Raw genomic sequence first — 25328 nt, forward strand, 5'->3', positions numbered from 1 at the left:
TTTCTTCATGACACCTAATTTACAATCAAAGCAGTAACTGTATCATCATTTAAAGTGAGTCATCTACCAAAAAAATGCAAATCATTTTCTAATGATCAATTCATGAAGGATGCATTTTTAGAAATAATAGATTCTCTTTTTGAAAATTTGAAGAACAAAAATGAAATAAAAAATGCCCTTCAAGTCTGCAATTATCTCGAAATACTGTGATGTGACGCATCGAAAAAATTAGTAAAAATGTGAGCAAACAATTGCGTGCTCACATTGCTAACTGTGTGTCCTTTTCTTTACAACTGGATGAATCTACAGACGTCAGTAATACAGCTCAATTGCTCGTTTTTCTTCGTATGGTTTTCAATGATTCTGGAATTAGAGAAGAACTGCTGGGTATGGTTTCGTAAAAAGAACGAACTAGAGGTCTTGACATCTTTAACTCATTCAAACAATTTATTGAAAAAATTAAATTAAATTACCATTATTTAAGCTCGTATCAGTAACAACAGATGGAGCTAAAGCAATGACGGTGTATCTTAACGGATTCATCGCATTGTGCCAAAAGGATGATGAATTCCCAGATTTTTTGAGTTACCACTTTATCATCCACCAACAAGTATTAGCCAGCAAAAGATTAAATACTAAAAGTGTTTTGGACATCGTTTTCGAAATCGTGAATTCCATCAGTGGACAATCTCTTCAAAGGAGACTTTTCAAAATGCAACTCGTATCAAAAAGAACTAGATCTGATATTACACACAGATGTCAAGTGGCTGAGTCGGAGTAAGTTTCTACAGAGATTTCGAAATTTGCTAAATGAAATTTAAAAAATTGTTGATCAAAGGGGAGATGATTATGAGCAGCTACAAGATACGGAGTGGTTGTGTGATCTGGCTTTTTTTGGCAGATTTTACCAGTAAATTAAGTGATCTGAATTTGGAATTACAAGGAAAAAATAAAAATGTGGGTGACATGATTAGTAGTATTTCTACATATAAATATCAATTTTTGGCAATGGCTAAGGATCTCAAAGGAAAAAAATTCGACCGTTTTGCAAATATGCAAGATCACTTGAAAAAATATCCTGTTTTTGAATTTAATAGTGAGAAATATGTTTCTGAAATTGAGAATGTTGTGGACGATTACATTCTCAATTTCAGTATCTGCACAAAATTTTAACCATATATTTTATTCTATTTAACCATATACTATAAAATCCAACAGAAAAACACCTTCAGATATAACACTAAGACAGGCAACAAAAATTTTACGAGTGGCATTCAAAAAGTTTTGTCAAACACTCTATATTTAAATACAAAGGTACAAATAAACATAATAATAGGAGACAATAGTAGTATCTGCACAAAATTTTAACCATATATTTTATTCTATTTCTTTATGGTGGGTGTGATTCCGAAGTCTGCTGACATACCAAAAATGGTAAAATGTAAGCAGTTATAAAATTGCTAATAAAAGAGCAGCAACGAATGCTGTCCCGAGGAGTGCTGTTGCTGGATGACACTCCTCACTTCACAGATGTGAACTGACAGGAACAACAGAGGCCAAACTGGGTTTCGAGTCTCTGTAGTATCCAGCTTATTCACTTCATATGGCCCCAACTGACTTTTGCTTGTTTAGAAAACTGAAACAGAACCTTTGTGGAATGCATTTTCTTCAGACTTCTACCAGGAGGGGATTTTTAAGTTGAAACACAGATGGGAAAAATGCATAACTGTGGGTAGTGACTAACAGTAGAGTCTTAACATGCCGTCTGAATTTCACAAGTCTCAGATTACAGGAACTATATGTTTGAAAAAACTTTTTTGAATGCCCCTCGTAAAATTTTTTGTAAATTAAAATTAAATTAAAATTAAATTAAAATACAAGGTGAGTCATCAGTTACTTTACACTTTTAAGCTTGACTGCAAAATCTTTCAATCACTAAGTCCTGTTTTTTAGGTACATTAACAAATACATAAAGCATCTATTGCCTTCACCAGACCCATCCTAACTATATTCAAACGACTCTACTCTGAATGGACAGATTTTCATGAAATTTTATATCTGGTCATTTTACAAAGATTTATTGAGTCACCCCAAATTTTATTAAGACAGACAAAGAGAATTCCAGCAATTATTATTATATGTATATTTTGTTTCCATATCACACAGGATATCTACATAATGTAGCCGAATCACTTAATGTTTGTGGCAGTGCAACAACTGGAAGAGTGAAAGGGCAAGCAGCACATAAAAAAAATAAAAAAATCTTGGATATGTTGCGTGAAGAGCAGTACATGAATTTAGTAAATAAAAATCAAATTACAAAAATTAAAAGTACTGGAATAAGTAGATCTGAAAAATTAAACAGTTTACTGATACCAAGAGTGGAAAAGAACATTTCTATGTACAGCCCACTCAAATTTACTAAATAAAATTGCATTAATGTTGATGTTTTGGATGTGATCTGTGATTTCATATTAAGGAAAATTGCTATGCTCTGGGAACGACTGGACGTTTCTGATTTGCCAAATGATCACATTTTGCCTTAGAAGAGGTTATACTTCTTTTGTTTTGACAATAGAATCCCAGTGTGATTTGAAATGTCTACATTAATGAAATTTTATTAGTGAATCAAATACACCTTTATGTGTTGAAAACCTTCTATTTCACTCTTGGTATCAATCAACTATTTAATTTTGCAAATATATATGGAGTGTAATGTTTAATGTCCGTAATTTAAAAATTCATGGTTTAAGTACTACACATATTAAAATAGTTGCTTTTTGAAAAGAGTTCATTTTTCATTAGCAATTTACAAAATATATAATGAATTATTACTATTTTTAATTCTAACTGCAGAAACTTTCAAAATGCTTGTATTTCAATCGTTATAAAATCCAGGAAGACATACAGGGGACAAAATAATGGTTTGTTTATTATTTGGTTTTTAGGAGCATTAGCAACTAAGGCCATATTGCTCCGGGGATATGCGGTGGTCATTCCCTGACCTTTCCGCATTCTCCGTATTTGGTGGTCACAGGCACAAAATAATGGAAATATTATTAAAATGATATGAAAGTAGTAGGTTCTGTAATGGCTATATGATGTATTTATGAACATATGATCTTTTCTTTTCGTTTCTTTAATTTTTTTTTTTTTTGTTTGTTTGTTTCTTGCATGTAGTACTGTGAAGGAAAAACAATAAAAACTGGTGTTTTTTTAGAAGTGATGTAAAAAAGTACATGAAAAAAAAATGACCGACCTGTCTGAATTCCAAAGGGGTCAAATTGTTGGTGCACGTTTAACAGGGGCACTGGTGACAAAAACTACTGACTTATTAATTGTATCCAGATCAATTGTATTTGCCAATATTGAAAAACAAAATCTGATAGAATGAACTGTGGGATAAAATCGAAAGCTGACCGAAAGAGACTGCCGAACAATGAAAAGGATTGTGGCCTGAAAACATAAAACTACTGCATCAAAAATAACTGCAGAACTTAATGAGTTTCAGCAATCCAGTTTGGCAATAATTTCATAAAGCTGAAATTTATGGCACATCTGCTATTGCCAAGCTACTTGTTACTGATGGTAATGCTAGAAAGAGGATTCAATGGTTTAAGGAGCACACAAACTGGACACCTGATTATTGGAAACATATTTTCAAACAAATCATCAACATTTTTTCCAACATTAAGAAGAGTTTATGTTTGGTGAATACCAAAGGAAGCATATCATCCTAACTGTCCTGTGCCAACTATCACACATGGAGGAGGAGGATCAACAATGGTTTGGGTGGCAATATCTTGGTATTCTTTAGGTCCTATTATCCAATGGCATAGCTACCATGTAGGCAAGCAAAGCAATTACCTCTGGGCCCAGGCTCTTTAGGGGCCCAGTGTCTTTGGCTGTCTCCTGTTTTTGCAATTTTCATTAATTAAGTAGGAGCCCGAACATGTTCTTTGCCTCTGGGCCCGAAAAAGGGTAGCTAAGCTACTGGTCCTATCAGTGGCAATAATTCATCCTGAATGGGTGAATTAATGTCACAGATTATCTTAATATTCTGAGTGACAGGTTCATCTCATGGTGTAAATATTATTTCCCATAAACTATTACATGTTAAAGATGATAATGTGCCAATACAAACAGCCAGATGTGTCCAATCTTGGTTTGAGGAGCATGAAACTGGGATTAAGCATCTCACATGACCTGCACAATCACTAGACTTAAAAAAGTTACTCAACCATTGTAAGCATATTTGGAGAGCAGAGTGAAAAGCAAAATTCCTCCAACTCAAGGACCTTGAAATGTTCCCCCAAGAAGAATGGCCCACTTTTCCTCTTAAGACAGTTCAAGATTTATTTGAATCTATTCCACATAGAATACAAACTGTTTTAAAACCAAAGGGTGACCCAACACTGCATTACCAGTAATTTTATCATAGATGTTTAATTACTTTGCTCATTCCTATAACTAAATTTCATCACAAATATAGTGACTGCATATCATAGTTTGAAGTGCGGTTTACTACAGTATACTGTCAAAATAACAGCACCCCAAATAACGACAGTCGAAATAACGGCACCCCAAATAACGACACTGTCGAAATAATGGCACATTCAAATCGGATGTATACATACAGCACAGATGTCTTGCAATGCCGGAAAAAGAAAATGGCAAGTCACGTGATTACTGTATTTGTTTACATTTACCATTTTCAAAGTGAATTCTGTACTGATATCATGGATTATACTGCTGTTTTACATTTATTTTAAATTAAAATACCCCTCACTATGACTCCTAAAGTTTAATAAACCTAATACAGAGAAGAAAAGAAGAACAACATTAAAGCTTAGTGACAAACTTGATATAATCCAAACTACTACATTAGGATCACCTGGAATGTTAATTCATATACCCATGTATATTGTGTCTGTAAATTGTATGTGCTCGATTCTCTGCTTGATTTGCCTGTTTTGCTGGACGAAAAACCCCAGTTTCTGGGGAAAAAACCTTGCTATCTACACCTGAGACCGACTAACTTAGCCATGGAGTGAAAAAAGCCTATAAAGGTTTCTCGCATCATCGATGGGATTCGAACCTGGGCCTTTTCCACCCTGTGTGGGGAGGACAGTGACGACTGTCCTCCCCACTGTGCTACCTGCACAGACTAAACTTGAGATAATAAATAAAATAGAACGGGGCATAAGCAGAAGAGTATTAATGGCAAAATATAACATTGGTTTGTTAATATGTTTATGTTTTTTTAATACAGTTAATAAAATTGCATTCTTAATCTCTCTATTTCTTATTTGGCCTCAATATTTCTGCATTAAATACATTAAAAATAAAACTTTCTAGATAACAGAAAAATTGAAATAACGACACCTTGAATCCCCAAAGGTGACGTTATTTCAAAAGTCTACTGTATTTGTTTATCTTATTAAATCACAGATCTCTGAAATATATGTTTTATTAATATTACACTGAAGTATGTACAGTGAAATGAAAAGATTGCTTTTATATATTATTAGTTGATTGATTAGATTTTTTTTTCTTTTTGCAGAAAGCAAGAGTTTATCACAAAAAAACATGAGAAAAGGGAGATTTTTCAGAAAAAGTATCACATTTTTATAGTTCACACACTGAACTAGAAATAAAATTTCACTGACGAAATACATTTTATATTAATTTTAATGTTAATTCTATCAAACATTACCTACTATTTCTCTGTTTGTGGATTTCTGTTTGGATTCTAGATGATAATTATCAACTAACAATTAAAAATGATTATGATTGTTTTGAGATATTGTTTCAGATACTGCACCATTTCAAAAATGCTGAGTATTGTTTATATTGATAGAACTGTTGTTCAGACTTAGATGTCAAGGTAATATCCAAAGCATCACCAGAAAGAAGATATGAACTGAGTTTTTTTTTTTTTTTTTTTATGGTTAAATATTTTCTGACATTTGGCAATGCTATAAGGAATTATTAAAATGCCAATAATGACTTGGGATAATCTGTTATATTTTTTATGCTTTCATGCAACTCAGTTCCTTGACCAAAGACAACTGCACATCAATTCTTTCTTCTTTAATAACGGTATCTCATAGGTCCTCACACTGAAAGAGACGCAAATGATAATGCAAAACATCTATTCCTTTATCTTTAATGACACCAAGAAGTAGAGGAAACTTGTCCACAAAAATTTCAAATATAAGAATTATGCTATGTCAGTTAATGAAATTTATGCTACCTCAACATTTTATGTGAACATCACTTGTGCAATGTGTAGTTATATGCAGAAATGGAGAACTTCTTCAATGAACAAAAAAGCAGAATCTTCTCTTGTTTTACACTTTCCATGATATCTGCAGAAGAAAGGCCTATGATAAAGTCAGAATTATTCTTCTGGTTTAGCATGCTGTGATAATCAACTTCCAAAATGGAAGTGGGAAATTCAAAAACTGTTGATAAAACAAATTTGCACATAACGTTCAACAACATACCAAAGTGTATAATGGCCTCAGTATTTTCTCCCCAAGTGAGGATAACATGCCTAGAATTATCAGCTTGTTTGGCCTGTTTAGAATTGCTTTCACCAGAAGTTTTCAATTCAGAAGGTTTTTTTTTTATTTTTTATTTTTTTTTTTCTTTTTGCAGAAAGCAAGAGTTAATCGCAAAAAACAGGAGAAAAGGGAGATTTTTCAGAAAAAGTAGGAAGTTTTTATAAAGTCCACACTGCACTAGAAATTAAATTTCTGACAAAATACATTTTGTCAGTGAAATTTAATTTGTATTTTTCAATTTGGTAACTCTAAAAAAGTGCTCATTTGGCTTTTCTCGTCATTTTAACTTCTTGTTAAAGCGATTACACATTTAACCTAAGACAGTCAATGTAGATATATATGCTTCAAAGTTTTTTTTTTTTTTACTTAAGTGGCCTGCATCAGTTGAAATTGTTTTATGTCTATATTTTTTTTCAGCACTTCTTTCTAAACAGTGCAATACACAGTGGGCCAATTAAATAATGAGACTGCATGCACTTTGCATTTAGTATTAACATAAGAGGCCAAAATAGTACGTGAATAGATCCGCTAGAGCGTGCTCTTTCCAATGAGTGCAAGTTGAAACTTGTCTGGTCAGTAGTTCATGATTTATGATGATAAGAGTACATGTAGTCTGAAAATGGAGCAAAGAACAGTTATCAAATTTTATTGTAAATTGGGAAAAAGTGCTACAGAAACTTTTTGTTTGAATGGTTTTGTCGTTTTTGTAAAGGACGTGAGTTGTTAGAGGATGATCCCTGACCTGGCTGACCAATCTCTGTTCAGTCAGCCAGGAATTCATCAAGCACTCTTTTGGCAAAAAAATCAATTCCAGTCATCGAATCCCCCCCCCCGTTTCTCATTACTTTTTTTTCCCCAAAATCAAAACAGCCATGAAAGGTTGTTTTTTTGTTGTTTTTTGGTTTTTAGGAGCATTAGCAACTAAGGCCATATTGCTGCGGTGCGGTGGTCATTCCCTAACCTTTCCGTATTTGGTGGTGAGGGGCTCGAACCCCGGTCTAATCAAGAAGCATGTGCTATGCACTGCTGATCCTTCTCACCTGGCTACAGAGGCGCCAGCCATGAAAGGAATGCGATACAGGAAGATAGAGGACATCCAGGCTGCAGTGACCGACTAGCTGAAAGCAGTGCCAGAAGAGGATTTCCAGAAGTGTTTTCAAAACTTGTATAAAAAGATGTATACAGTGTGTACACACCGGAGGTGATTACTTCGAAAATATAACCTTACTTTGCTGTTAATGTTATTCTTTTTTTTTTTTGTAGTAGCATCAGTCTCATTATTTAATTGGCACACTGTGTATGTCCACCAAATATTCATTCACTTTCATAAAAAGGTATACAAAAGGTATACAGCTCTCCTTTCAGCACATAAATTCATAAAATGAAAAGTGCAGTCTATTTTCCTAAAGTGCTCAATCTCCTCTTAAATAATCTTGCTATTTCAGCTTTTAGGCAATCATAACAAGTGCATTAAGTGCCAGCTTTTTGACGGAATCAATACATGCTTTCAGGTTGTTCAGAAGATCCCAATGTTATATCCTGTAGTCACCTTCCAATGTTAACACTGAGAAAATGCTGCTTCCCATTTGACAATATTATATTTATTATGAAAGGTCACCACAATGGGATTTAGCTGGTAATCAGTTTGATTACCAGCTAAATCCCATTGTGGTGACCCCCATCTGTAGCAATTGAAAATGGCTCATTTTTCAAAGCCATCTTCTTTCCCTATTCACGCTAAAGATGGTAATTATGCAAATGGAGATTAATGGTGGAAAAATGATGCTTGTATCAGACTAAAATACAAAGGTTACTGAGACAGCAGGTCATTTCAAAAAGACAGAATTTTTCATTGAATTCTGTCTCCTTTGCCAATTATTCATTTTATTAAAATTGAATACAGAATTTAATTAAATTTATTATAAAATTAGCTGAAAGTGTCTCCCCTGCTCACATAGACATGCATTTGCTTTTTTTAATTAGTATGTTTCATGAAACTCTAAAAAGTATATGTTAATATGTTCATAAATAGTGCAAATGCCGTTCTTAATGTTTTGCTTCAGTTTAGTCTGGTACAAGCCCAGATATTAGGTTTTCAAAAATAAACATACATTCTCCTTAAGGAAAATTCATATTTTGCAATGCACCAATGAATATTATGCTGCTTCTGAAATACCACTGCTTTCTGCAACCTGTCTAAAAATATTTCACTTCTTGTCCAATAACATCATGTATTCTATTACTATAGTTACACCAGTGCACTAAAGAGCAAGGGGGATTGCCCAATAAATGGATGGTTCTGTATAATACTCATATTTTTAAATAGGAATTTAGAAAGATTTAGCCTCAGTTTGGGGAGCGTAAAATAGCTTTCTCCAGTAGTGAAAACTAACCATTTTGTAATCCCTATGAGACTGGAGCTGTTTATGATCCCAGAAGCACATGCTATATCACCAGAATCATTTCAATAAAAAATTTTTACAATTAGCTTATTCAATTATATATATATATATATATATATATATTTTTTTTTTTTATTCATTGTCCACAAATTTATGGACAAGCAAAAAAAAAATTACATATATATTATATGCACTTATACAATAACTACTATTCTGAATATTACATATAAATGTCAACTTACCTCTCTTAACTTCACTTTCCTCTTTGCAGAAGCAATATCATAATGGGTGCTGTTTTTATGCCGAGCAGCATCATTACTATCCTTAATACACTGTACTGCAATATTCTGACCTAGCACTATACGATCACTTATTACAGTACTTACTGGAACTTGTGAACCAAAGCTGCCTGCTATGGATGAAGCCATAGAGCTGTTTGAATTTTCATCTAAAAATATTCCATAAATAAAATAAAAAAATTTTCATTTGAAAATAATACATAAATAAAATCATATCTTGTTAATTAAGACAATTCTATTTCCTGGCAAAATTTCATTAAAACTGCTGGGTTTGTGCTTATTTAATATAATAATGATTCATTCTGGAAAGGGCAAGGAACTTAAAGAAAAGGCACTAATCTCCCAAACTGTAATACATTGTTTGGTTTTGACATCTTGTAATTTAAATCAAGTTCCGATATATTAATGCCCACTATCTGAAAAGAAAGCAAAACCATGTGAGACATCTGTATCATTACACTGCATTTACAAACAACAACGTACTTAGTGAAAGGAAATGTGCTGTTTATTTTAGTTTAGTGATACACAAAGACAACTTTTAGCAACAGCACAATTTGAGAGAAAGCAACAAGAATAAGACTGGTTATGGATGCAAAGAGATATTCACAATGTAATTAATCCCAGTTTTGTAAACTACAACATTTTTAAACAAAACAACTGTGGTTAGGGCATATAAAGACATAAAAGAGTAGAGTTCAACTTAATAATGGAAATATATTTTCTGTTTTCAGGATGATGACATAACTACACATTTGCTTTTAGTCAAAGAATAAATAACTATTGGAAAAGTTACCATGTAGCCTTGCAGAGGCAGAGAGCTTATGTACGTTAAAGAGCAAACGGATAAATATGCCCACCTTCAGCCCAGATGTGCCTCACACTGATGAACAAAGTAATTCCAAAAGACTGTAATGCTGTTAGGGATACCTTTTCAGTGACATGCTGAATATAATTAAGTATGTTTGTGCTGATTCAGTACCTCAGTTTGGTATAACAATGGTTTTAGGCACCCACACCGAGGTGTGAACCAAGAACAAGTTACTTCAGTGTAATGAATAACATACAAACTATATGTATATAGCTGAAACCACTGACTTTTTTATTTTGTTGCCTGGCTTGGCACACCCAGGGGCCCTGACCTGGATATCATCATTCTTCTCTTCCTTGATGATTCCTTCTATTCCCTTCTCTCTCTCAGAAATGTGTTTTTTTTTTTTGGCTGGTGCAGCAAAAGCATCAGGCTTCCCTGCACCATATGGCTAATGATGATAATAATAATAATAAACAATTTATTTTTTAAATACTGTGCAGTATTTCTTTTTAATGAATCAACCAATGCAGAATCAGAAACATGGCTGCATAGGGAATAATTTTCACACACCAAGATTTAAATATATAACATATAACAGTTGTATATTATTATTTCTCACTTTTTTCTTTTTTTTTTTGAATATAAGTACAAATAATTATATTCATAACTCCAAACTTATATGTTCCAATTTAGGAGATTATAATACAGATAGCAACATATTTTTATTAATGTTCTTCCCCCCCCTGGTTAATACCACTATATGCATTAGAAATGTAAAATGCCTTAACCCTAAGATAAATTTTTATGTATTTATTTTATTTAAATTTTATCCTAAGTAGACACTTTTTTTTATTTATCACAGAACTCCATTTTTAGAAAATTATAATACGGCTGTGAAGAGATTTTTCTTCACTGAAATTTTTTTCTCTAGTTAGTACAAGTATATGCATTTTCTATTTGGTTGGGGGGGGTTTTTTTGGCATAACAGCAACTTTGGCCATATTGCATCTAACTACCAGTACTATGGATAACAATATTTTTTACTCCTAAGCTATTTTATATGGGGCTAAATTATCCTATTAGCTTTAAAAAAGAAAAGGGTTCATCAATGTTAGCACTATCATCTATGCTTTGCAATAAATGTCAAACAGGAATGCACATCTGGAGAGAGCTGGAAGGCTGTTGCAGTGGGCATTCTATAAGGAAATGTTTCATTGTAAATTAACAGCTGTAATAGGTATATTCTCCAAGACAGCCTTTGATGAAAAAGTACAAGTTTTTGCAATTCAACAGAAATTTGACTTCTACTGATAAAGGTTCAGTTTTATTTGCAGCAGTTTATTTCACCAGATACGACCAGTGAATGCCAATTTTTGAAGATAAATTTATAAGTCCTGTAATCAAAATATGGGGCTTATATAGGACAATAGGTTTGAACTTCAAAATACTGAAATGAAAGCACTGCACCAACGTAAGTTTAGAATTCATTTATTACTAAGTCTAAAAATCACATATTTCACAGAGGTTTCCTGCTATGCTTCTTCAGTGACTGCAAAATTAAAAATTAGTTGGTTTATTGATTAATTATCTTTATTATACTTTTACTTAAATTATTAATTAACTATTCTTTAATCTAAACAAAGTTTAGTATTGTTAATTTTCATCTTTAATTTAATATAATCCTAACAAAGTTGTCAAAAATACCTAACAGAGCTAATAACAGTGACTTCTTAATTTATGTGAGGGTTACATTTCAGAACATCACGCGCAATTTAAATTCAAGCGTAATGTATATAATCTTTAAATTCAAGCGTAATGTATATAATCTCCAAAAAATTCGATAATAGGCTTATAAGAGTAACTCCCACACTAGCTAAATTACCCCTACTGGTACATGCCATTTGTTTTCTTTGGTTGGAAGACAGGGCATTCAAAAAAAAGATGAACAACCAAACAGATTCATTCATCTTTATTGATTTACTTTTTTTTTTTTTCTTTTGTACAGTAAGAAAAAATATGGTCACTATAACAAACATACAGTTCAACACAAACAACATTTGAGAGGGAGAGAGATTGGGGTGGAGGGTGGCAGATTGATGAGAGAGATCATCATTCTCAGATTCTGTTCCCTCGGATTCATACAAGTTAGGTGGGGGGGGGTGGAGTTTTACGCTAACCAGGGAGGTGAAGGGTTCACTTGACTGCTTGAAAAAGGAATCCAGAGTTAGTTTTTTTTTTTTTTTTTTTTAATGTAAACCCCAAACACAAGAGGTATTAGAACCTATAGTACTTAGTACCGTGCTTGGGTTGGAGGTTGAGAAAATGAAAGAAGATATTTGTTGAAATTGGACTTAAACTTCTGTAGACTGTAATTTTCAGGAAATACGTACGAAGGAAGATTGTTCCAGAAGACGGCGGCTGAATGAATAAACGAGGAAGATGAAAAGTTGGTTCTGTGAGTTTGAAGTTGGACAGTAAATGGATGTTGGCGGCACGTGTTCGGACTGTTTTGAAAGAGAGAGAGCGAGAATTATAGAAGCCAATTCAGAAGAACAGTGCCCGTGGAAGTATCTGTAGAAAAGGCATGCAGCAGAAACAGTACGTCTATGAGACAGTGAGTGAAGAGACTCTGTTAGAGATGAATCATTAATTCACTGCCTAATTAATTAACTAACTGCTCTCTTCTGAATGAAAAAAAGAAGTCAGAGAGGTTTTGGGGGCACGACCCTAGATGTGGGAACAATATTCCATGGTAGGGCAGATTTGCAATTTATACAGAGTGAACAGCTGTTTGGAAGAAAAGTAACGCCGAAAGCGAAAAAGGAAACCAAGTTTTTAGATACAAAGGAAGCAATACTTGTAATGTGCTTGTGCCAAGAGAGATTAGAAGTCAGGGTAATCCCCAAAAGAGATATATCATTTTGCCTAGAAATTGGAGTTTTCTCCGATTTCTAGATAAGCACTAAAGATAAGCACAGGAGCAGAACAATCCTTTTTGCAAGATATATGACAAGACTGAGTTTTAGAAGGATTGAAATCAACTAACTTGTCTTTACCCCACTGGAGAATTACCTGGAGATCGGCATTTAAGGAATTGGTAGCAGATTTTTGAGAAGTTGAAGCTGATTGAGCAGGGCAAGGTTTCTCAAAATGGAAAGTGGAATGCAATGTGCTATCATCGGCAAAACTATGGATAGGATTTCCAGTCAATGGAAGAAGGTCATTAATATACAAGAGGAAAAGAGTGGGGGAAAGAACTGAACCTTGGGGGGGACAGGCATTAGTGGAGAAGTTAGAAGGCAGAGAGCCATCTACCATCACCCTCAGTGAGCGATCAGAGAGAAAACTGGATAACCAATTACAAAAAACAGTTGGCAAACCATAAGATGGAAGTTTGTTTAGAAGACCTTTATGCCAAACACGATCGAAAGCCTTTCAGATGTCAAGAGCAACTACTTGTGTTTCACCGAACCTTTCCACTGAATTATTCCATAAATAGGTAATATAAGCAAGAATATCACCAGTGGATAGACACTGACAGAATCTATACTGGCAATCGTTGATCAGACAGAAGGTTTCTAGGCAGTTTAAGAGTTGGCGGTTAATTTATTTATTAATTTAGAAACAGTAGAAGTAATTTCAATGGGACAATAATTAGATGGGAGGGATTTGTCACCCTTTTTAGGAACTGGCTGGATATGAGCAAATTTCCAAGCAGAAGGAAAAACACCTTTGGAATAAGAAAGTGAAAAAAGGCGGCAAAGAATTGGAGTAAGTTCAGGAGCACAGGTTTTGAGAACAAGTGGAGAAATACCATCGGGACCTGGAGCTTTCTTAGCATCAAGATTCGTCAAAATCCTTCTGACATCCTTTTGATGGAAGACCACAGGAGGCATTGAATGGAGCGTGTCGGGAATGGTGGGAGGTGTTTTACCAAGATCATTAATACATGAGTTGGCATAAAAATGGGATGCTAGCAGGTCAGCTTTATCCTTGGCTTAAGTGACAACAGAGCCATCTGGTTTGGACAGAGGTGGGAGCAGAGATGGGCAAAAGTTGTATCCAATAGCTTTGGCAAGAGACCAGAATGCTTGGCTACCATTAGGGCAAGAAGCAAGATTTCTACTCTTAGCCTGTTCGAACTCTAATTTGGACTGATTAATAACTGCTTTACAATTGTTGCAAGCTTTGGTGTAGGCAGAAAATGAAACTGAAGAATTTGAAAGTAGCCAATTGTGATATGCAACATCCTTCTCTTGAACAGCCTTAGCACATTTATTGGAAAACCAAGGTTTAGATAAAGGACGAGATTTTAAAGTGGAGTGTGGGATAAAGATTCCATTCCTGCAAGAATAATTTCACTGACACGATCTGACAAACGCTGCATCAGAAGTTCTGAAACAGTAATCCAACCAAGGAAAAGAAGAAAAAGAAATCTCACTGGTCATCCCATTTTGCATTTTTGTAATGCCAAACAACACGAGGTTGGGAATAGCCATGAGATAAAGGCTCCATTGGAGAAGAGACAATCACTAAGTTGTGATCTGAAGTGCCTAAAGGACCTCTCACTTCGACCATGTACTTAGAAGGGTTGTTTGTGAGAAAAAGATCAAGCGTGTTGGCTGTATGATTAGGATTGTCCAGTATTCTTGTAGGTAAATGAACAATCTGTGCAAGGTCATTAGTAATTGCAAAAGCGTCAGCATCTCAACCAGCTGGGTCTGTCTCACTAGAAAACGGAAGCCAGCCGGAGTTTTGAACATTAAAATCACCTCAATGTTAGGAAAGTTGAACTGGAGAAAGTAAAGTTGCAAAGAGAGGATGTTGTTTTTGTTATTTGGTTTTTAGGAGCATTAGCAACTAAGGCCATATTGCTCCGGGGATATGTGGTGGTCATTCCCTGACCTCTTCGCATCCTCCGTATTTTCATGGTCACGGGCTCGAACCCCGGTCTAATCAAGAAGCGTGTGCTATGCACTGCTTCTCCTGCCCACCTGGCTACGGAAGCGCCCAAAGAGAGGCAGTCAAAGAGCTCCAAGTGATTAGTGGAGTTCGGAGAACAGTAGAGACAACAAATGAATTTGACACAATGAGGTAGTGAGATTTTAAGCCAGAGAAGATCGAAGAGAGGAGATTCCAAATTTCCAAGTCTCTGACAGGGAATATCAGAACGGACATATGCACAAGTACCATCTTTGAGGTGAAAGGAATCATACAGCGAATAATTTGGTCATCTGAGATGAGCAGTAGTTGAATCAACCGATAACTGAGATTCTGTCAGAAAAAGTACATGGGGGTTTGGCAGACTGCAAGTGGAAATGAACATCACTGAGATTAGAATTGAGACCACGTACATTTGTGAAATGAATCTGGAAGTGTTTGAGAGGTTTAGATCTTTTTGCAGATAAGCTTGCTCTATTACTTTGACAATTCATGGTGTATTGAATAGTAAGAAAAAATGGGTGGGACATGCTGTATGAAGTAATGAAATTTTTGGATAGGGCGTACACATGGTAAGAATATACCCAGATCCTTGACATAACGTGGCCTTGACAATGCCCCCCCCCCACACACATACACTACTCGGAGTCCCTGTAGTCACTATCTGGCAGAGTAGAGGTAGCAAGATTATACACTAGCTGATCCGGAAGCCTCCTAGAGAGTTACCAATAGGTTCGGTCCGGTGTGCTAACCAGCAGCCAGCCTGCGAACACCGTTTTAGAGCTGTACCCTCGAAATGTAAGGAATAATGGATCTCGCCACGATGTTCATCATAACCTCAAAAGTCGTCAATCATACTGCATGATGGAAGAGATGGGGAAGGGTTGACCGGAACTTAGCTGTAGAGACTAAACATGGGTTCCACCATTTGAAGTCTCCAATAAGCAAAATGGTGGTATTGCACCGGTTGATGAGAGTCATCTACCAACTAGATGCTTTGCACGTTGCCTCTTCTCATGCAACAACTCATAGCAGCAACCAAGTTCTAGCATAACTTTATGTTGCAATTTAGAGCTTCATTCAGGATTAGGATCTTCATCAACTAACAGACTGGGCCTTCATCTATAATACTGGATGCTTTCGATATTTCTTTAACCTCTGGGCTTTCACTCACTGCTGTCTCCTCTTCTTGAATGCAATGCTGCTCCATCCAGTGCAAACATATCTAAGATCTTATGCCACGAACTTTGAAAACAGTTATATGCAACATCACACCATACATCAATGAATTTTAAAGCATCTTTTATATTGAAGGCTCATGAATATTGCTGCACACTCATCTGTTCATGGTCGGTCTTGTCAATTAGATCAGCCAGAATGTGCTTTAAATATTGAGCCTTAAAATGTTAACTCACATGTTGGTCCATAGACTCGAATATTGAGATTTTATTTGCCAGTAAAAAAATCAATCTTGATATTAGAACAGACATTAACAATACCGGGTGGATGCATGTGGCATTATCAAGAATAAGTAAGATGTTGAATGGAATTCCTTCCTCGCAATACACTTCCAATTCTGGTCATAACTGAGATTCAAGATAACTTCTGAAAATAACAGCAGTCATCCAACCTTTAGGGTTTGAGTACCAGTACACTGGCATGTATGACCTGTCGTAACCTCTAAGAGCACGAGGTTTTGATAGTGGTAAATGCACACAGGTTTCAGTTTATGACCCTCCATTTTGGCAACAAACAGAAGTGTTAGCTGAACTTTTGCCACCTTAAAGTCAGGTGCAGTCTTTTCAGCATGGAGATATAAGTGCGATCAAGCATTTTTTTCCCAATATAAACATGTTTCGTCAAGATTGAATATCTGTTTGGGTATGTACTCTCCCTCTCGTGGCACTTTCCATAAATACGGTTGCCGTGTGTTATTTTAAATTTGTGTAATTTAAACATGCATGTAGTAAGAAGTCACCCTACTATGGTAAACCGTTTACTTGTAACCTTGCAGTTACACTTTGGCAAAAACACCAAACAACCAACTATATACAGTAAGCATCGGTTATAGTGATCATGTTTGAAAATTGAATTTTGACTCTAATAAATGTTGATTCTAATAAGGAAAAATCAATGAATATTATCCACAGGCTATAAAGATATAAAGCACAAATTTATACTTTATTACCGAAAGTTTATGACCAATTAAATGATGCATGAAAATTGGAAGAATATTATCCACAGGTTATCAAAATAAAAATAAATTTATACTTGCATATACTGTATAGTTTAATTAATATACATATTAATTAAACATAACACTTTGTAATATGATTATAATTTTAAATAGTCACTTATTTTAGATTGCTTTAAATTATCACTACAAAGTCTATTTATAGATATTTCAATATTGTATAACAGTATATTCACAATCACTCGCACCAGTTTCTTCCAACACAGCTATAGCTGTGTTGGAAGAAACAGGACAGGACAGCTATAGCTTCACGAGTTTGCTGTTTTGTAACTGGAATTTGTTTGAGTTCATCTTCATTTTCCTCCTCCTTGGCACAATTATTAGTAACAGACTGGGCAATTTCTTCTTCTGTTAAAGCTGTAGTAACTACCCATTTATAACAGATTGTACAAACAAACAGGCCAATAAACCAAAAACTGCAAATTGTTTTTATTGTTTCATGGTTGTGACCTCCAGAAATGTGCTTTAGAAAAATATCAGAGGCATTCAAATAAACCATGAAAGTGTAGTCCATTTTATTGATTTGAATCGGTTCTTTGAAATTTGATTCTCTAAAGTGGCCAATTCTAATAACCAATGATCACTATAACCGGCGCTTACTGTATTTCATATATGTATGCATAAGAAATATATAACCATGCAGCAAGGTAAGTAACCTCTTTACCCTAAAGCCTTAATGAATCTGTGTAAAGCCTAAATACACAATGAATGTGTATAAGAAACGTTCCAAAAAAAGGAAAATTTTCAATGCACTTCAAAGCTATTAGTATGACCATAGCTCAGCCAAATAGGTATAACATTCATGTGGGAGTAATTGTGACAGTGTGCAGAAGAACCACTACAGCACCCACTCCAGTATCTGTATAAGAGCCATCCATATATATATTTGAGAATATTCAGAGAACTGATATGAAAGGGTTGCATGCACCTTTTTAATGTTAAAATTAGTATTAGCTTTAGAGAGCAAGAAATCCCAGACTTCTGCTGCACCAATCAAAAAATAAAAATAATAATAATAATAAAAACAAATAAAAAATAGCCATAAAAATAAACTACCACTGTATTTCCTTTTGTCATATAGGTAACTATCCAGCTGGTCTTTGAATTGGTGGTAACTTATTTCAGTAATTAAAAACTCGCTGGCTAAAAGAAAGCTATAATCCATTCTAAACCTCTTTCCCTGTAATTTGAATTTATAGTGCCTAGTTCTGGAATCATTTTATAACAGTGAAAATTTTGTCTTTGTTCATTAGGCACATTTACATAAGACATTCACAAATGTCTTCACATGATGAAGACAATATGATATGTGCCTATTGTCTCCATCATGTCCATCCATCTGTCTGCCTGCCCACATGTAACAAAGGGACTCCCAGTGGCCGGATTTTCATGAAATTTTATTTTTGGTTCTTAAAACTATTGTTTCATTAAGGGTTATTATGAAGTTATAATCTTAATAATTAATTGACAAGGAGATAACTAAACTATATTTCTTTTTCACTTCTATTAATCATGGAAAAAGAAATAATTCAATAAATAAATTTAAGGGTAAAAACAATGTGCCTAATATGAGTTAGTTAATGTGTTGTGTATATTAACTAACTAGTTTTACTATCCCCTCTCAGGGCCATATAGAATTCAATGAAGTCGCTCACTAAGGTGGCTATATGCCAAGCTTTGAAGAGTTTTAATTTGGAACAATTTATTGATTTTGTTCTGCCAAATGAAAAGCCATTTTTTTCTTCCGGCACATTGTATGACGTGTTTGTAATCGGTTTAAGAAATCTGGATGTCTGATATTATAAGACTTGCATTCTTGGCGGAAAAATCTGCTTTTTCATGGCCTGTGATTCCAGAATGTCCAGGAATACAACAGAAGATTCTTTTTTGCTTGTTTGTATGAAGCTGCACTAAATTTATTTGAATTTGTTGTAAATAGGGGTGACTTGAAGGAAGTTTATGCTGAAGAGTAGATACAGTGCTTAAGGAATCTGTATCGATTATGGTTTCAGGGTATGAAGACTGCTTTACATTCTTTAATGCCATCAGGATAGCGTACAGTGCAGTGTAACTAGTGCACTCCAAAGGAAGCTGACGAGATATTGTTAAATTTGGCAGTACTGCAGCTGCACCAACTTTAGTGTCTGTCTTGGAGCCATCTGTGTAAATCTGAGTGTAACAAGAGAACTGAAAGGAATGAGCCGCATGAATCTGCTTAATATTGCAATTTTGAAGGGTATGCTTTCCCCATTTGAAATGTTTATCAATATTTTCCAAGGGTATTTGCCATGGCAGGGTAGCCATGCTTTCGTTTGGAGTAATATTATCCATATTTAGACCCCAAGATGTGTTTAAATTCTGTAATCAAATGCTGCAAGGTTTATTTTGCAAAGGTTTATTTTTATACAAATTATCCCATTTTGGTGTGAAAAGATATTGCCATATAGGATGATGTGGGAAACTTCTGATCTTAGCTACATAATTTAATAGCAGAGCATGCCGACAGAGCAATGGCATGGTTCATGTGCTTCTGTATAGAAACTCTGAATTGGTGATGTACAAAAAGCTCCTAGGGCAATTCAGAGAGCATTGTGATGTAGAGGATCAAGCCATTTTAATATGCTCTGTCTTGCTGAGCCATATACAGGAGACTCATAGTCTAGTCTCAATCTAATTAGCAAACAGTACAGGTGTAGCAGCATGTACCGATGTACCCCATGACATAGCAGAAACTGCCCTAAGTAGATTCAGCTTTCGTAGACAGGTTGTATGGATATGCTTAATGTGCTCTAAAAAACTTAATTTTTTATCCAGAATTATTCCAAGAAATCTAATACTTTGTTGATAAGTAATTGGATAAGAATCAAGCTGTAAATCGGGATCGGGATGTCGATTTCTTTTACGGCAAAAGTGTATTGCTGTTGTTTTTTTCTTTGAGAGTCAATAACCATTATTTTTTGCCCACTGAACAAGCTTGTTAATTGTGCCTTGAAGCTGTCTTTCAATTACATGCATGTTTTGAGAAAGACATGAGATTGCGAGATCGTCTGCATACAGGTATGTTTCCACTGAGTCAGGAATGCATGTGGTTACTGAATTAATCCTGATGGAGAAGAGTGTGGCACTAAGCACAGAACCCTGAGGGACCCTTTCTTCTTGCACAAATGTCTGCGAGAGAGCAGAATGAAAATGTACTTGAAAGGACCTATTGCTGAAAGGTTCCGGATAAATTTTGGAAGATGACCTCGAAGACTGGATTCATAGAGATTGTGAAGAATCACATGTTGCAGGTTGTGTCGAAAGCTTTTTCAAAGTAGAAATGCATTTCGAATATTTGGACAGCACTGCATTTCAGTAGTGCAGTCTGTGTGTATGTGCTCTTTTGAACCACAGAAGGCACCTCTGCAGACTGCTTGGGAGTGCCCAAACTTCTGGTACTTGAAACAGCAGACAGGGTTAGGAATGTATGGTCTAATTTTACATGTCAAATATCCAGCTTTTACGGTTAATGGCAGAGTTGGTGTACTGAATGTGAGAGTAGGAGCGGAGATGAGAGAAATCCCAGGTGACGTCTGACACGAACATACCTTATGTCCGAGTAGGAGTAAATACTCCTTCTTTCTTGATGACTATTCATCTTGCATGTATGACATTTTGATCATTTAATTCTTGAATGATCTCTTCCTCTGAAATGTTAAGGAAATCCCACTCTGCTATTACCCCTTTAGAGGAGTTTAAGGTGAGAATTCCACCAAATGTAGATATTCTAAGCAGTCTTTCTGAATGTTTATGTTCACCTGGTTCACTCAGGACCAGGGTATGTCTGCCAGGGGCAAAGGTTGATGACGTTGTAGAGCGAATATCATCTTTTAAGGGCACAAAAGGTGATATAGTTGTACACGTTGGCACTAATAATATTAAGAGTAGGAGACCGGCAGAATTACTTAACAAGTACAGGTCACTGCTGAACAAAAGCCGAGAATCAGGGTTGAATTTGAAAGTGTCTGCAATTCTGCCCAGACACGATAGGAGGGAGTATATGATGAGAGCCTTGTCGATCAATTCGGCCCTGGAAAGATTGTGCAAGGCTCAAGGGGTACAATTTTTTTCAGCCTGGACTGTACTTGTTAACAGGAGAGGTTGCTTCTACAGGGATGGGATACACTTAAATAGAAAGGGTGCAAGAATATTTGCTGATGCTATCGAGGCAGTGTTAGGTGGGTCGGAAAACTGCTAGCTTGGGGGGAGACAAAGACCAATAGATTGACAGTAGCCACTGGCAGAGGTGAAAGAGATTCTTGCACTGCTTCTATTAGAATGAGCAGAAGCCTGAAAAACAAGATGCATGGTATTTCAGAGACTGCTGGGAGCCATTGCGGTACAAGTAAACACATGGGTTGTGTTAGGGTAGCTAAGAATAGAAACAGGTGCAGGTATACTTGTGTGTACACCAATGCTAGGAGTTTAGTAAATAAATTTGATGAATTTGAGGTATTGCTCAAAACATCAACGGCAGATATTGTTGGGATATCAGAGACGTGGTGTCACACAGATATAAGGGATGCAGAACTGCAATTTGGGGAGTACAACGTCTACAGAAAGGATAGACAGGATAGGAAGGGGGGAGGGGTTATGCTATTAGTTAAGAAATACATAAAAACCAAGGAAGTGAAGCCAGTCGACATCGCTGGGCAGTGCAGTGTTGTGTCAGTTCGGTGTGACATAAGCATTGGGAGATCAAAATTGAGAGTAGGAGCGTGCTATAGGCCTAATGACTCTGATGAGTATAATAAGGAACTGTACGGGGAAATAGAGTGGGCTAGTAAATCAGAGAGTCTTATAATGGGAGATTTTAATTTCCCAGATATTGACTGGAATTTGGGGGCTGGTTACTCACGCACTAGCAGGGCTTTTGTGGATTTATTGGATGATTGTTTTCTACATCAGCATGTTCGGGAGGCAACTAGAGGGAGTAATACTTGATTTGATTATCAGCAGTGATTCTTCATTAAGAATCTGCAGATAAATGAACCACTAGGTGGCAGTGATCACAGTGTGCTGAAGTGGGATTTACTGAAAGAGGTAACTACCATTAGGGGTAAAGGGAAGGGTTATTGCTTCCGTAAAGGCGACTACGATGGACTGAGACAGTATTTAAATTCTATACAGTGGGACCAACTGATGATGTTACCAACAGCAAATTCAAAATGGGAAGCATTCAAAGAACTTATCTTGGAAGCTACTAGGCTTTACATACCAACTAAGAAATATTGTTCAAGGTTTAGGCCAAAATGGATGTCAGATGAACTAATGAGGCATATGGCAGAGAAGAAAAATGCATGGGATACTTACAAATTAACACATGACACAGAAGCCTATGATAGATACAAGTTGATATGCAACCAAGTTACAAAGGAGGTTAGGCAGGCGAAGGCAGATTACGAGAAATCCTTGGCAAGGGATGCAAAGAAAAACAGCAAAGAGTTCTTTACTTATGTAAACTCTAGAAGGAAGGGGATGAATCAGATTGGTCCACTTGATATTGATGGTTCAACTGTTGATGATCCTGCTCAGGTAGCTAACAAACTAAATGGATATTTTGCATCGACATTCACACATGAGGAGTTATTCAGCAAGGGGAATGCCAGAGGTCTATTCAACTCTAGCAGTAAGCTACAGAATCTTGAAATAACTGGGAGTAAAGTGGAGGAGAAACTGTTGAAGATAAACACACGAAAGGCACCCGGGGTGGATGGGATCTATCCAGTTATATTAAAGGAGGCAGCAAAGGAAGTAAGCAAACCCTTAGCCATAATTATGAGAGCTTCCTTGGACTCAGGGGAGGTACCCATAGACTGGAAATGTGCAAATATGACCCCAATTCACAAAGGAGGATCAAAGGCTGACACAAGTAATTATAGACCTGTGAGCTTAACTTCTGTTCCAGGAAAATTAATGGAGGCACTGGTTAAAGAAGCACTGCAGGATCATTTAGACAAGACTTCAGTTATAGCTCAGACACAGCATGGTTTTGTTAAGGGCAAGTCTTGCCTGACCAACTTGATTGGATACTATGATGCAGTCACAAAAGAACTGGATGCAGGGAATAACTTTGATATTATATACTTGGATCTTAGAAAGGCTTTTGATACTGTTGCACATGGAAGACTGCTACACAAATTGGAGCAGTGTGACATTGGAAGCAAATTGCTGCTATGGATAAAGGGGTGGTTGAGGGGGAGAAGACAGAGAGTGGTAATCAATGGACACTGCTCATCGTGGACTAATGTTATTAGTGGAGTCCCTCAGGGCTCAGTTTTGGGTCCATTATTGTTTTCTGTATTTATAAATGATACTGATGATGGTATATCAAGCTTAATGTCCAAGTTTGCAGACGATACAAAGGTTGGCAGGGTTGTCAAGGACACTACTGACACTATGCTGCTGCAACAGGATCTGGAAAGGTTGAGCAGATGGGCTGAGAGGTGGCAAATGAAGTTTAACATTGACAAATGTAAAGTACTACACATGGGAAACAGCAACCCCAGAGCAACGTATCAACTCTGTGGTACTACACTGACAGTGGTAGAGAATGAAAGGGACTTGGGGGTGGTTGTGCAGGCAGATATGAAGTTCTCTGAGCAGTGCAGACGGGCTGCAAGAGTAGCTCATGGAGTATTGTCAATGATATACAGGAATTTTTCCAGCAGGGATAAGGAGGTGATTATTCCATTGTATAAGGCAATGGTCAGGCCACACCTAGAGTACTGTATACAGGTCTGGAGGCCTCATTTCAAGAAGGATGTAGAGCTGCTGGAACGAGTACAGAGAAGGGCAACAAGATTAGTGAATGGAACAAAGGGGTGCTCTTACGAAGAAAGGCTTAAGTTTTGAAAATTACAGTGTCTGGAGACTAGGCACCGGCGAGGTGATCTGATAGAGGTGTACAAAGCCTTGAATGGTTTGAGCATGCTCAATGCTGATGGGATTCTTCCTCTAGCTCAGAAAAATCACCTGAGAGGGCATAAATTCAAATTGAGGAAAGACAGATGTAGGATAGACGTTCGGAAATTTGCCTTTAGCCAGCGGGTGGTTGGTTGGTGGAACAGACTTCCATCCCTTGTGGTGGAGGTTGATAGCCTAAATAAGTTTAAGGCTCAGCTGGACAGGTATTTTGAACGAACAGAGGGGTGAAGTGGAAGTGGGTTTTTTTTTTTGCTGATGCTGCATAAGCTTGCTTTCTTGCATCAAATGCCTCTACTAATGCTAAATGCTAAATGCTAAATTTCACTCATTTCAACTAGAAGGTCTCCAGATTGGAGTCTTTGGACCATTTTTGAAGGGCCAGCGACATTTTCAATACATTTCTGTATTAAAAATGGGGAAAGCTTACTCAGCGGGTTATCTGTCAAGGAGCGCAGAATTAGAAAAAGCGGAGTAGGATTTTCAGTTCCTTCTTTTTTCTTCCTCTTTGCATTGGATGTAGTTATATCATCCCTGGTCTATAGAGCTGGATCGAGATATCCATAATTGCTTCTTCTGTTGCTATCCATCGTTGCTCCTTTTTGCCCTGGGAGAGTAAGTTTCTTCTCCCAGGTTACCAGCCCCGCCACGTGGAGGTAGGAGCGGTGCCACCAGTGACCAAGCAGTTGTAGAAGTTTGTTTGTTATTAATAAATTATATATACTAAATAAAGAAAGGTTGTTTTACTTTCTGTGTTCTTACTTAATACTTTAAGCACAGAACCACTGGAAGTAAATAAAATAGAAAAAAGACACTAGAAAACAAATAAAACTTTTTCTTTAATAAGAGTACTCTATAAATCACTGAGAAAAATCGCTTGTCACTCGGGACCAAGATAAGAGTGAAGATATATCAACTGATCCAGTAAAAATAGGGTAACAGAAGAAGCTGATCAGGAAAGTAAAGGCCATCATCAAGAAAGACAACATCCACACAAACATGAGACCTATAATCAGAGAATCGAACAAAACCTTGACACCCTCAAGCAGAAACTCCTGTCACTCGGTAGGAGAATTTGCCGTTATGGGG

General features: G+C 36.2%; 1 protein-coding gene across 1 annotated transcript in view; it reads right to left on the reverse strand.

The window, feature by feature from the left end:
* Positions 1–25328, reverse strand: part of LOC150084683 (uncharacterized) — a 169296-nt gene that overhangs the window by 85374 nt on the left and 58594 nt on the right. Inside the window, exon 3 of the mRNA XM_090376321.1 lies at positions 9214–9419. Within this exon, the coding sequence (XP_090232447.1) occupies positions 9214–9419 (206 nt within the window). The remainder of the gene's footprint in view (positions 1–9213; positions 9420–25328) is intronic.

The sequence above is a fragment of the Mastigoproctus giganteus genome, chromosome 6 (assembly GCF_048544385.1).
Source record: "Mastigoproctus giganteus isolate SK-2022 chromosome 6, ASM4854438v1, whole genome shotgun sequence".
In the NCBI taxonomy this organism is placed as follows: domain Eukaryota; kingdom Metazoa; phylum Arthropoda; class Arachnida; order Uropygi; family Thelyphonidae; genus Mastigoproctus; species Mastigoproctus giganteus.